The 14,073-nt window shown below is 41.2% G+C and overlaps 1 protein-coding gene across 1 annotated transcript; it reads left to right on the top strand.

The window, feature by feature from the left end:
• The first annotated feature begins 10,666 nt into the window (after positions 1-10,666).
• On the top strand, positions 10,667-13,718 carry LOC114695981 (toll-like receptor 11). The gene has a single exon (XM_028873497.2). The coding sequence runs from the start codon at positions 10,676-10,678 to the stop codon at positions 13,451-13,453; it is 2,778 nt and encodes a 925-aa protein (XP_028729330.1). The 5' UTR covers positions 10,667-10,675; the 3' UTR covers positions 13,454-13,718.
• The last annotated feature ends 355 nt before the right edge of the window (positions 13,719-14,073 follow it).

Below are 14,073 nucleotides of genomic sequence, written 5' to 3'. Positions count from 1 at the left end.
GCAAAAGACCTCCCCATTTCAAGATCAAAGCATGATGTACAGTCAAGTGTAGACCCTTCAAAACACCTAGTAACCATGCCCCTGGCCAAATCATCCCATTGTGCAGTCCTCAGATTCTCTGACCTTGAGTAAGGCCTTACTAGGGAGCCTCTGTGAGGCTCTACATAATCTATTGTCTTGGCAATAGCCTGGGTTGTTTGGGGGTTTCCGTGAGACTCCCTTAGCCAAAAACTCAATTGTCTATAACCTAGTCCTGGTACTAGAAGCTTCGTTTAATGACAAGAGATGGCCAGTTGAGACTATATCTCCCCCATTATTTGAAAACTTCATTAGGATCACCTTCATACATTTTAGAAAGTTTTGGCTGCACGAAGGTTTTACTATCACCCCTCAAATGCACCTCAATTCTAGCAGTGTCTTGTAGCAGGATTCTTAAAAGTTCTTATTAATAAAATCAAACCCGAGGCGAGTTATTGGGGTCCATGCTGGTAGATCAGAGAGACAGAACAAGCCACAGCTAACCTCACCTGGTCAACTTCTCAGCTGGTCTTGTCTCCTCAGACTTGAAGCTTCTGTGTCCTCATCCCAATGGCTCTCAGCTGAACTGCTGCTGGAAAGCCTGAAGCTTAACCAGCCAAACACTTCTAGTTCCTGGTCCTCACGCCTTACATATCTTTCTGCCTTCTACTATCACTCCCTGGAATTAAAGGCTCACTTTCTGGGATTAAAGGCATGTGTCACCATGCCTGGCTGTTTCCAGTGTGGCCTTGAACTCACAGAGATCCAGAGAGATTTCTACCTCTGAAATGCTAGGATTAAAGGCGTGTGCTATCACTGCCTATCCTAAGTATCTAGTGGCTTTTCTGTTCTCTGACCCCAGATAAATTTATTAAGGTATACAATATTTTGGGGAACACAATACCACCACAGTGTCTCCCCACATTTTCTCCCTCAACATAATCTCCTGTCCCCTCCCCATTTGATCTTCCCATTCCTGCCCCACCCCCACTCCAAGTCCACACATTAAAACTATTCTACTTAATCTCCCAGGGAAATGCATGTGTGTTGCCTCATCCAGACCCTTCCTCTATATCTAACCTTTATGGGTCTACAGATTGTAGTTTGAATACCATTTATTTAAAGGCTAATATTCACATATAAAAGAAGACACATTTATCTTTCTGGCTTTATGTTACCTCACTCAGGATGATTTTTTTTCCGAGTTTCATCCATTGGCCTGCAAATTTCAAGATGTGATTTGTTTTAACAGCTGAATGATACTCCATTGTGTAAATGTACCACATTTTCTTTATCCATTCTTCAGTTGAGGGGCATCTAGGTTGTTTTCTGTTTCTGGCTACTATTAATAGAACAGCAATGAACATGGTTTAACTAGTGTCCTTGTGGTAGGACTAAAAGTCCTTTGGGTATATGCATACGAGTGATATAGCTGGATCTTGAAGTATATCAGTTCATTTCTTTTGGAGAAACAACCACACTGAATTCCATAGTAGCTGTTCAAAGTTGCACTTCCACCAGCAATGGATGAGTGTTCCCCTTATTCCACATCCTTGCCATCAGGAGCTCTCTCTTGTGTTACTGGTTTTAACTATTCTGACAGGTGTCAGGTGGAATCTCAAAGTTTGGACTTGAGTTTCCCTGATGGCTAAGGATGTCGAACATCTTTGTTTCTCTGCCACTTGAGTTTCCTCTATTGAGAATTCTGTCCCAAACTATATCCCATTTTTAAATTGGATTATTTGATAACTAGTTTTTTGATATCTAGTTTCTTTAGTTCTTTATATATTCTGGATATTAGCCCTCTATCAGGTGGGTAGTTGATAAAAATCTTATCCCAATCTATAAGTGGCCACTTTGCCCTAATGAGGGTGACCTTTGCCTTACAGAAGCTTTTCAGTTTCATGATGACCTGTGTATTAATTGTTGAGTTAGTGCCTGCACTAATGGTGTTCTGTTTAGAAATATTTCTCCTGTACCAATGAGTTCAAGACTATTCCCCACTTTTTCTTCCATTGGGTACAATGTATCTTGTTTTATGTTGAGGTCTTTTATCTACTTGGAGTAGAGTTTTGTACAGAGCCATAAGTATGGATCTATTTGGATTCTTCTACATGCATCCATCCAGTTTGGCCAGCATCATTTTTTGAAGATATTGTCTTTTTTCTAGTGTGTATTTCTGCCTCTATCAAAAATCAGATGTGGATTAATGTGTTGCCCTTCAATTTGATTCCATTAATCATCAGTTCTGTTTTTATGATAATACTATGCTGTCTTTATTACTATAGTGTTGTTGTACAACTTGAAATCAGGAATGGTGAAACATCCAGCAATGCTTTTGTTCTTCAGGATTGTTTTGGATACTTTGAATTTTTCTTTTTCTATATGAAGCTGAGAATTTTCCTTTTTTTTTTTTTCCAAGACAGAGTTTCTCTGTGTAGCTTTGCGCCTTTCCTAAAACTTACTCTGTAGCCCAGGCTGGCCTCGAACTCACAGAGATCCGGCCTGGCTCTGCCTCCCGAGTGCTGGGATTAAAGGCATGAGCCACCACCGCCTGGCAAATTTTCCTTTAAATATCTGTGAATCATTGTGTTGGAATTTTATGGGGATTGCACTGAATCTATAGATTGTTTTCGGTAGGATGGCCATTTTTACCATACTAATCCTACTGATCCATGATCACAGGAGATCTTTCCATCTTCTGATATCTTCTTCAATTTCTTTCTTCAAAGGCTTGAAGTTTTTATCATAAAAGTCTTTCACTTTCTTGGTTAGAGTTACCCCCAATATATTTTATATTATTTGAAGCTATTATAAAAGAAGTTACCTTCTTGATTTCTTTTACATTCCCTTTCTATGAAAGGGCTACTGATTTTTGTGAGTCAATTTTGCATCCAGCTACTGTGCTCAAAGTGTTTATCAGCAGTAGGTGACCCCTGGTGAGATTTTTAGGGTTGTAAATGTATGCCCTCATATCGACAAATATAGCTTTACTTCTTCCTTTCTAACTTTTCTTCCTTTGATATCCTTCAGTTGTCTTATTACTCTAAGACTCCAAGCATTGTATTGAATAGGTATAAAGAGAGTGGAGAATCTTATCTTGTTCCTGATTTTGGTAGAATTGCTTTGTGTTTCTCTCAGATTAAGTTGATGTTGGTATGAGTTTGCTGTAAACTATTTTGATTATGTTTAGATATGTGCCTTATATCCCTAATGCCTCCAGGTCTTTTATCATGAACAAATGTTAGATTTTGTCAAAGGTCTTTTCTACATTTAATGAGAAGATCTTGTGGTTTTGTCCTTAAGTCTGTTTGTATGATGGATTACATTTATTATTTTCATATATCCAAGCATCCCTGCATCTCTGAGATGAAACATGTGATCACAGTTGGTGCTCTTTTTAATGTGTTCTTGGATTCTATTTGCAAGTATTTTGTTGAGTGTTTCTGTATCTGTGTTCATAAGGGAAATTAGTTTGTAATTCTTTCTTAGGGGGTGCTTTATGTGGTTTCTTATCATGGTAACTGTGGCCTCATAAAATCAATTGGGCAATGTTCATTCTGTTTCTATTTTGTAGAATAATTTGAGTATTGACATTAACTCTTCTTTGAAAGCCTGGTAGAATTCTGTACTAAAATCTTCTGGCCAGGTGGTGGTGGCACACGCCTTTAATCCCAGCACTCGGGAGGCAGAGGCAGGCGGATCTCTGTGAGTTTGAGGCCAGCCTGGGCTACCAAGTAAATTCCAGGAAAGGCTCAAAACTACACAGAGAAACCTTGTCCTTGAAAAAAATTCATCTCTTTTACGTTTTCCAATTTGTTGGCGTATAGGTTTTTAAAATATGTCCTTATGATTCTTTGAATTTCCATGTTGCTACCCCCTTTTCATTTCTGATTTTGTTGAACTGTATACTCTTTCTCTCCAACTTTTAGTTAATTTGTATAGAATGTGTCAATCTTATTGATTTTCTCAAAGATTCTTTCATTGTTTTTAGTATTATTCTCTTTGTTTCTATTTTATTGATTTCAGCCCTGAGTTCGATTATTTCTTTCAGTCTAGCCCTTTGGGTGTACTTATTTCTTTTTGTTCTAGAGCTTTCAGGTATGACGTTAAGTTGCTAAAATAAGAACTCTTCATTTTTTAATGCAGGCCCTCAGTGCTATGAACTTGATTTTTAGAAACGCTTTTATTGTGTCCCATAAGTTTGGATATGTTGTTAATCCATGTTCATTTAATTCTGAAAAGCCTATGATATCATTCTTAATTTTTGTCTTGACCCATTTTCATTCAGAAGAGAGTTGTTCACATTCTGTGGGTTTGTAAGCTTTCTGTTACTTCTGTTGTTGTTAATATCCAGCTTCAATCTGTGGTGGTCCAACAGGGTGCAGTGAATTATGTCAATTTTCTTATATCTGTTGAGACTTGCTTCCTGTCCGAGTATATATGATCAGTTTTGGAGAATGTTCCACGAGATACAGAGAAGGCATATTCTTTTGTGTTTGGGTAAAATGTTCTGTAGATATCTGGTAGGTCCATTTGGTTTGTAAGATCAGTTAGTACCAGCATTTCTCTGTTTAATTTTTGTCTGGATGACCAGTCTATCTATGAGAGTGGGTTACTGAAGTCTCTCACTATCATTGTGTTAGGGTCAATTTGTGATTTAAGCTGCAGTAGTGCCCTCTTTTGTGTGGCATAGATGGAAATAAATGAAATGTCATCTTGGCAGATTTTTCCTTTGATGATTATTTATTTTCCTTCCCTATCTCTTCTGATTAGCTTTGAAGTTTATTCTGTCAGATATTTAAATGGATGCACCAGCTTGCTTCTTAGGTCAATTTTCTTGGAATATCTTTTTCCAACCCTTTAACCTAAGTCTATCCTCGATGTTGAAGTGTGTCTCTTGGATGCAACAGATGGATGGATCCTGTTTTCACATCCATTTTTTTAGTCTGAGTCTTTTCATTAGGGAATTGAGACCGTTAATATTAAGAGATATCAGTGACAAATGATTGCCAATTCCTATTATTTTGTTATTGTTTTGTTTTTGGTGGTGGTGGTGATGGTGGTGGTGGTGGTGGTGGTGGTGGTGGTGGTGGTGGTGGTGGTGTATGTGTGTCCCTTTTTTTAATTTTGCCAATCAAGATTGTTCATTTCCTGTGTTTTTCTAGTTGCAATTAATGTCCTTAGGTTGGAGTTTTCCTTCTAGCACCTTCTGAAGAGCAGGATTTGTAAATAATCATTGCTTGAATGTAGAATGTCTTATTTTCTCATCCATTAAGATTGAAACTTTGGGGGGATATAGTAGTTTGGGCTTACATCTGTGGTGTCTTAAGAGTCTATAGGACATTTTTCCAGGTCCATCTGGCTTTTAGAGTCTCCATTGAAAAGTCAGGTGTAGTTCTAATAGGTTTTCCTTTATATGTTAGTTGATCTTTTTACCTTGCAACTTTTAACATTCTTTGTTCTTTATGTTTAGTATTTTGATTATTATATGCCAAGGGGACTTTCTTTTCTGGTTCAATCTTTTTGGTGTTCTACATGCTTCTTGTACCTTTATAGCCATCTCCATCTTTAAGTTAGGAAAAAATTCTTTTATGATTTTTTAAGACATTTTCTGGGCCTTTGAGCTGTGTTTCTTCTCCTCCTTCCTCTATACCTATTATTCTTAGATTTGGTCTTTTTGTGGTGTACCGGGTATGTCCCAGAAACATTCCTGGACATTTTGTGTCAGGAGGATTTTAGATTTAACATTTTCTTTGACTGATTATCCATTTCTTCTATAGTTTCTTCAACACCTGAGATTTTTTTTTCTTCCATCTCTTAAATTCTATTGGTGAAGCTTGCCTCTGTAATTCCTCTTTGAATTCTTTATTCTTTTATTTCCAGAATTCCCTCAGTTTGGGTTTTCTTTATCGATTCCATTTCCACTTTCAGGTCTTGAACAGTTTTATTCATTTCTTCCCAATTGTTTTTTTGTTTGTTTGTTTGTTTTGGTTTGTTCTTTATTTTTTGTTTTGTTATTATTATTGGTGGTGGTGGTGGTGGTGGTGGTGGTGGTGGTGGTTTTGAATTGTCCTAGATTTCATTAAGGCATATATTCATTTTCTCTTTAAGAACTTCTATCATATTCATAAAGTTGGTTTTAAGGTCTTTTTCTTGTGTTTCTGCTATGTTGCAATATTCCAAGCTTGCTGTGGTAGGGTTGCTGGGCTCTAGTGGAGACACATTGTCCTGGCTGATACTGATTGGGCTTTTATGCGGGAATTTAGGCATCTGTCATTGGGGAGATTAAAGTTCTAGGTGCTGATATCTGGCTTTGTCTTTGTTGAGGGGGTGTTTTGCTCCTTTTCTGTTTCCTTTCTGGAAATTAGGACAGTATGGTTGCTGTGTGTTTCCTGGTAGGAAATTTTCTGTGAACTTGATAGGTGTGGCCACTGGAGGTTCCAGGTAAAATGCATTTCTGGGTATTGGGAGCTATCACTTAGGTATGCACAGGAGACTACTTCCTGAATATAACACCAGTAGAGAAGACACTGAGATCAACAATAAATGGGACCTCCTGAAACTGAAAAGCTTCTGTAAGGCAAAGGACATAGTAAATAAGGCAAAACGGCAGCCTACAGAATGGGAAAAGATCTTCACCAACCCCACATCTGATAGAGGGCTAATCTCCAAAATATATAAAGAACTCAAGAAACTAGACTTCAAAATACCAAATAATTCAATTAAAAGGGGGGGTACAGTGCTAAACAGAGAATTCTCAACAGAAGAATCTCAAATGGCTGAGAGACATCTAAGAAATTGCTCAATATCCTTAGTCATTAGAGAAATGCAAATCAAAATGACTCTGAGATACCATCTTACACCTGTCACAATGGCTAAAATAAAAAACACTAATGACAGCTTATGTTGGAAATGATGTGGAGTAAAGGGAACACTACTCCACTGCTGGTGGGAGTGCAAACTTGAACAGACACTTTAAAAATCAGTATAGTGGTTTCTCAGGAAACTGGAAATCAATCTACCTCAAGACCCAGTGATATTGCTCTTGGGCATATACCCAAAGGATGTTCACTCATATCCCAAGGACACTTGCTCAACTATGTTCATAGCAGCATTATTCATAATAGCCAGAACTTGGAAACAACCTAGATGCCCCTCAACCAAAGAATGGATAAAGAAAATGTGGTACATTTGCACAATGGATTATTACTCAGCAGAAAAAAAAAACCAATGACATCATGAAATTTGCAGGCAAATGGATGGAACTAGAAAAAAATCATCCTGAGTGAAGTAACCCAGACCCAGAAAGACCAACATGATGTGTACTCACTCATAAGTGGATATTAAATTTTAAGTAAAGGTTAACCAGGCTACAATCCATAGCCCTAGAGAAACTAGGTAACAAGGAGGACCCTATGAGGGATGCATGGATCACTCTGGGAAGGGGAAATGAGATCTCCTGGGTAAACTGGGGAGAGGGGGTGGCAGAGCATAGGGGATGAGGCATGGGAACATGAGGGATTAGGATGGCCGGAGTTGGGGGAGGGAGAGAAGGAGAGCAACGAAAGAGATATCAGATAGAGGGGGGCCATTGTGGGATTAGGGAGAAACCTGGTGCCAGGGAGACTCCCAGCAATCCACAGGGATGACCCCAGCTAAGACTCCTAGCAATAGTGGACAGGGTGCCTGAACTAACCTTCACTTGTAATCAGATTGGTGACTACCCTAATCGACATCATAGAACCTTCATTCAGTAACTGATGGAAACAGGTACAGAGATCCACAGCTAGGCACTGGGCAGAGCTCTGGGAGTCCAGCAGAAGAGAGGGAGGAGGGATTATATAAGCAAGACAGGGGCTCAAGATCATGATAGGGAAACCCACAGAGACAGCTTTCCCGAGCTCATGGGAGCTCACAGACTCTAGACCAACAGCTTGGGAGCCTGCATAGGGCCACCCTAGGCCCTCTGCGTATGGGTGACAGTTCTGTAGCTTGGTCTGCTTGTGGGACTCCTAGCAGTGGGACCAGAATCTATCCCTGGAGCATGAGCTGGCTTTTGGAACGTATTCCCTATGGTGGGAATCCTCACTCAGCCTTGATGCAGAGGGGAGGAGGTTGGTCCTATCTCAACTTGATATGTCATGCTTTGTTGACTTCCATAGGAGGCCCTACCCTCTTTGAGGAGTGGATGGTGGGGTGTGTAGAAAGGAGGTTGGGGAGGGAACAGGAGGAGAGGAGGAGGAGAAATTGTGGTTGATATGTAAAATAAATTTAAAAAATAATAAAAAAAAAGAAATGGCAGAAAACATGAGCCTCTCTTACCTTAAGAGAGAGGTGGTTCCAAAAAAAAATAAAGACTGCTTTTTCAGATGTCAGCAGGATATGATACAAAGTACATGAGAACTGAAACCCCTAGAGTAGACTAGAAAAGAGGAAGTCGTGAAACTGTGAAAGAAAGGGAGATCGTGTAGGGAGAAGTTACACTCCAGCTTTCCTAAAATTAGCTAAGCACTCTCCCTCTTCCCTAGAACTCCCCACAAATCACTAATAACAGAAACACCACACTTCCATGCAGCAGAACAGGAGCCACTGTGGAGGGAAGACTCCCAAAAGAAAGGTTTTCTTCTTTGGCTACAGGAGATGAAAAATAACTCTTCCTGAAAACTTGATGCTGTCTCCCTCTGTTTCCTTTCTCAAAGGTAAGGAACGATGTCCTAACACCAGAGAATTTTCTGGACAAGGCAGATGAGCGGTTAATGACATTGGCAGGGGAGAAAGAAACTACAAAACATCTGCCTCTTCAGAGAGCCAAAGGTTGGGGACCAGAGGCAACCAGGTCGAGCCTGAGGACAGCAAGGCTAAGGTTAGCCACAGTTTAAGTGACCAGCTGAGACATAGTAGTTCCTGGACAATCTTTTATGTTTCTCAGGATTATAGTATCAAATCTGATGTCTTGAGACAGAAGTTACTATCTATCCCAGACTTCTACAGTGCCAGGGTCTCAGTACCAAGGCCACTGTGTCCCCTTGATCTGAGATCTATTCCAGTCCCCTGACCTCACCTGAAATAAACTAAAATGAGAAGGGAACTTGAATCAGTAGGGTACACTATTTGACACTTCAGGGCTAAGATAGATAGAAGATAGATAGATGATAAATAGATAGATAGATGATAGATAGATAGATAGATAGATAGATAGATAGATAGATAGATGAATAAAGAGGTAGAGAAAGAAAGAAAGAAAGAAAGAAAGAAAGAAAGAAAGAAAGAAAGAAAGAAAGAAAGAAAGAAAGGAAGGAAGAAAGAGAGAAAGAAAGAAAGAAAGAAAGAAAGAAAGAAAGAAAGAAAGAAAGAAAGAAAGAAAGAAAGAAATAACGGAAGGAAGGAAGGAAAGAAGGAAGGAAGGAAGAAAAAGAAAATTTTTTAAAAAAATAACTTTTAAAAGGTGACAAGACAAGCCATAGGGTAGAAAGATGGAGATCAGCTAAACCCAAGTGCATCTACAATGAGGTCATGCCATTTAGATGATGAAGTCCCAGCCTCTTCTGCGCTGGCCTCCTCTGAACTTCACTGAAATCTGAGACCCAGTAGCTTGAGGGAGAGAGGGTGATAGAAAAAAAGATGCCTCAGTGCCTCCAGAGGCAGTGTGTTACCACACAGGAGAAATAGTAGCCAGGGGAAAGCAGAGACATCTGTGGCATTTAGTGCCAAATCCTCTGCCCAAGGGCATGAGTTACTGAGTAGGTCAGTGCCCTTCCCATGTGACTAACTGGTGTCTATCATCCCCAGAGTGACAGGCTACTCTCCTATCTCTCAGACCTTTCGGGGACTTTCATGACCATTCATTTCACAATGGTCACTCCAAAGCCTTCTCATGAGAGAAGAGCTATAGATGATGAGAAAGCAGTCAGCTCGCCATCACCACCATCCTGCATCCCCAGTACTAGGCTCTAAGCTCAAAAGTATCAAGACATTAATTATTTCTTTTTGTTTAATTTCATTAGCCTACTTATTTATTTCCTTAAGTGTTTTCCTGAACTGTTGTGAATACTTTCTTCTTAAGTGCAACCCTAGAATCCACTTGAAATGTTTCCTTAGTTCTGGCTGAGGACCTTTATAGCAGACTATTAACCCTGGTAGGAAAAATACAAAACTCAAATCTGGCACTTTCTACTTCTTTAACTAAGGCAAATAATTTAGCATCATGGCCTCAAGAACAAAGAACAACAGTCCACCTATGTCACATGGCTAAGAGTTTTGTTCAGATAGAAAGGTGTCAGTAGTACTGGTCCCTCTTTCAATGTACTCTCTATTGAATAAATCAGTTTCCTGCCTTGTTTTGGATGGTGGCTTCCTCCAGTAACTTTAGCAGTCTGGGCCAGTTATCCCCAGCAGGGAGATCAGACCATCATAGGCTTCTCTGGCCCTCCTGCTGCCCTGTGATTTGGTCTCCTCTGGTTGAGTTACCTGCTTGCAGTTACACATTAGTGGGCACAACTTGAGTCTCTGACTCGGCAAATGTGTTGATTATAGGGGTGTTCCCAATATTTCCTTAAATCCAAAGGATATAATGTGTATTAGAAGCCCCGGGATGGGATTGCTCATCACTTTAAGGGTTGGTACCCAATTCTTTCCCTCTCTTTTCCTAGAATCAATGCCAACGATGGAAAGACCTCAGTTCTGCTCTGTTTTCCTCATTCTGATACTATTGGCTTTGGTGAGCTTCGACTTGACCAGCAGGGCATGGACTGCCCCTGATTGCATCATAGCAGACAGCTTGCTATTTCCTAACCTTTCCTACTATATCCAATTCTGTACATTGGCCCCAGGGCTGCACCTTTTGGCATCTTGCTCGAATGTTAAAGATCTGGCTCAGACACTGGAAAGAGTGCCCAGAGATACAGAGGTGCTTTGCCTCCAGGGCATGGTTTCTACTCTGCCAGCAAATGCCTTTGATCGCTTCCACTCCCTACAGCTTCTGAGGTTGCAGTTGGGTACAGTCAATATTACTTCTAGGACTTTCCAAGGACTGGACCAGCTACAGTACCTTTATTTTGAGCATCATGCAACCTGTTGCCTGAGTCTGTTCCTCCCTGCAAATTGTTTAGAGACTCTCAGATCCCTCAGCAGTCTTTCCTTTGAAGGCTACTGCCTGAATTATAGCCAGAGCATCTCCTTGCCAACTAGTCTTAGGCATCTAACTCTAAGGAACAGTTGTCTGACAAAGTTGCAGGAACTGCAAAGGCTCTTCCCGAGTCTTTTGCTTGGTTCCTCTCCTACACCCAGTACCAAACTCGGGGCGCCCTTCCTAGAAGTGCTGGATTTATCTTACAACCTTCAGTTGAAGCAGGCAGGTGTCAGAGCCTTGTATGGCCTCAAACTCCATTCCCTAATATTGGATGGTACCACACTAAGAACATTTGACCTCACAGGCTTGGGACTGCTCCACTTGGACTTCCTCTCCCTCGTGGGTATGGGTATAGAAAAATTGCCTGGGAGTGTCACAGGCTACTCTGAGCTTCGTGCACTTGACCTTGGGAAGAACCAAATACAAAACATCTTGGAGAATGGAGATATCCCAAGTTATAAAGCTCTGGAATTCCTTAACCTTCACGATAACTATCTTCAGTCACTTCCCATCAGGTTCCTACGTACTCTACCTCAACTTCAAAGGCTCAACCTGTCTATGAATAAGCTGGGCCCAACCTTGGAGTTTCCAGAAGGAGTGTTTAGTGCAAATTTAAGAGTACTAGATCTGTCCCACAATCAGCTATATGATGTACCCCATGGGGCCTTTCTTCCACAACTCCAGGAGCTCTGGCTGAGTGGCAATAACATCTCTAGTTTATCCAATGAGAGCCTACAAGGACTGAGATGGCTGAGGACTCTGGACTTGAGTTGGAACCAAATTAAGGTACTCAAACCAGGCTGGCTCTCTCATCTTCCTGCTCTGACCACCTTGAACCTCCTGGGTACCTACTTAGAGCATATCTCAGGCATACAACTTCAGGGTCCCCAGATGCTGAGACATCTAAAGCTGGGATCTGTTACAACACTAGACATCTATCCTCCCTGGTTTCCAATGCTGCTCAGCTTAGAAATACAAGCAGAAGCATGTGTTCAGTTTATGGCTCTCAGTGGAGAGCCATTCTTATTCTTGGAGAATCTTACTTTACAGACTTCCAGTGTGTTGCGGCAACCAGATAAAACCACAATCCATTTTCCCTCCTTGCGTCGCCTCACCTTGCGTGGCTACAGCCTCCTGTTCTCAACCAGTCAACTTCAGAGATTCTTCCCACAACAGCTTCCGCTCCTGGAGCATTTCTCTATCTGGTGTGGAAATGACAATGCAGTAGACCTCCATCTATTTGGGATGCCCAGGCTGCGTGTGCTAGAGCTAGGGTACCTTAATTTTTTCTATGAGTCGAGTACTGCGAAGCTAGAGATGCTGCTGAAGGAAGTGCCTCAGTTACAGGTACTGGCATTGAGCCACCTGAATCTCAGAGACTTCTCTGTGACCAGCTTTGAAGGCCTGCACCACCTCAAACTGCTGCTGCTTCACTCCGAGTTGGCCCTGGAGATGGACAGCCACCTCCAAGAGTTGATTCCTCAGATGCCTCCATATGTTTATTTCTCAAATGTCACCTTCACCTGCCAGTGTGAAACTTCCTGGGTGGAGTCTTGGGCTACACGGGCCCCAAACACTTTCATTTATGGACTGGAGAAATCCATCTGCATGGCCAATGCTTCTGACTACTCCAACACTCTACTGTTCTCCTTCCTTGGTACTCATTGCCTACATGACACTGAGTTTGGGGGCTTTATCATCAGTTTCACCCTGGCGCTTCTGCTGATCAACCTTCCTCTGATTAGTTGTCATAAATGGTCCTGGCTTCATTACCTGCAGACACTACTTCATGCTTGTTGGTGGAAATTGGGTGGACATAGACGCAGACGCCAATTCAACTATGATGTCTTTATATCCTATTGTGAGAAGGACCAAGCCTGGGTGCTGGAAGAACTGGTTCCTGCTTTGGAGAAACCCCCTCCTGAAGGTGAGGGCTTGAGGTTGTGCCTGCCCACCAGGGACTTTGGGATTGGAAATGACAGGATGGAATCCATGATTGCCAGCATGAGCAAAAGCAGATCCATCCTCTGTGTGCTCACGAGGCAGGCCTTAGCAAGTCCCTGGTGCAATCTAGAGTTAAGATTGGCCACTTACCACTTGGTGGCCAGGCCAGGGACAGCTCGCCTCCTGCTGCTGTTTCTGGAGCCCCTTGATAGGCAGAAGCTCCATAGCTATCACCGCCTCTCCCGATGGCTCCAAAAGGAGGACTATTTTGATTTGTCCCAAGGGAAGGTGGAGTGGGACACTTTCTCTGAGCAACTAAAGAGACAGCTCAGGAAAGCTGGACAGGAAAGAGAAGATTAAGGGCTGTGAGGAATGTTGCTATACAGAAGACCTTTCCAGCTGCATAATGAATGTTCTCTCATCGCTGAAGGATGTGCTTGCTCACTAATGGGGGTGAAAGGATATGTTTTAAATGATATATTAAATCCCATGGGGAAAATGTCTTTTAAAACACTGGAAAACAGTCATTCAGAAAACAGTTCTGTTTTGTGCCAGTTAATTCCAATACCAGATACTGCTCAACACACACCACACATATACACATTGTTTTGTGCAATTTTTTTCAAAATGAATCCATTCTGTCACTACTAAATGCAAAATATTCACTTGTTTGGGTTTTTTTTTTTGTGAAAAGCTGTACGATTCTAGCAGAATAGTTAGGGAATCAATGAGTCACATTTAAGTTGAAATGGCACTTTTAGTTCATCAAATGTTCAATAGTCAGTTCCTCTAACTCAAGTTTCTCATACGCATAGAATTTCATTAGTGAGATCTGTTGTTTTTAAACCTGTATTATTCATGGGGAAATGAAATCTGAAGAGACTGAGTAAGTGACTTACACCCCTGGCTTCTGTTCTCCGTTTAGATCGCATTTTAGCCTCTAACAAATGGCAAACCGTGGGGCACACTCACTTTCTACC

This window comes from Peromyscus leucopus, chromosome 9 (assembly GCF_004664715.2).
Source record: "Peromyscus leucopus breed LL Stock chromosome 9, UCI_PerLeu_2.1, whole genome shotgun sequence".
Lineage (NCBI taxonomy): Eukaryota > Metazoa > Chordata > Mammalia > Rodentia > Cricetidae > Peromyscus > Peromyscus leucopus.
The sequence above is the reverse complement of the archived record's forward strand: the minus strand, read 5'-3'. Positions and strand labels throughout refer to the sequence as shown.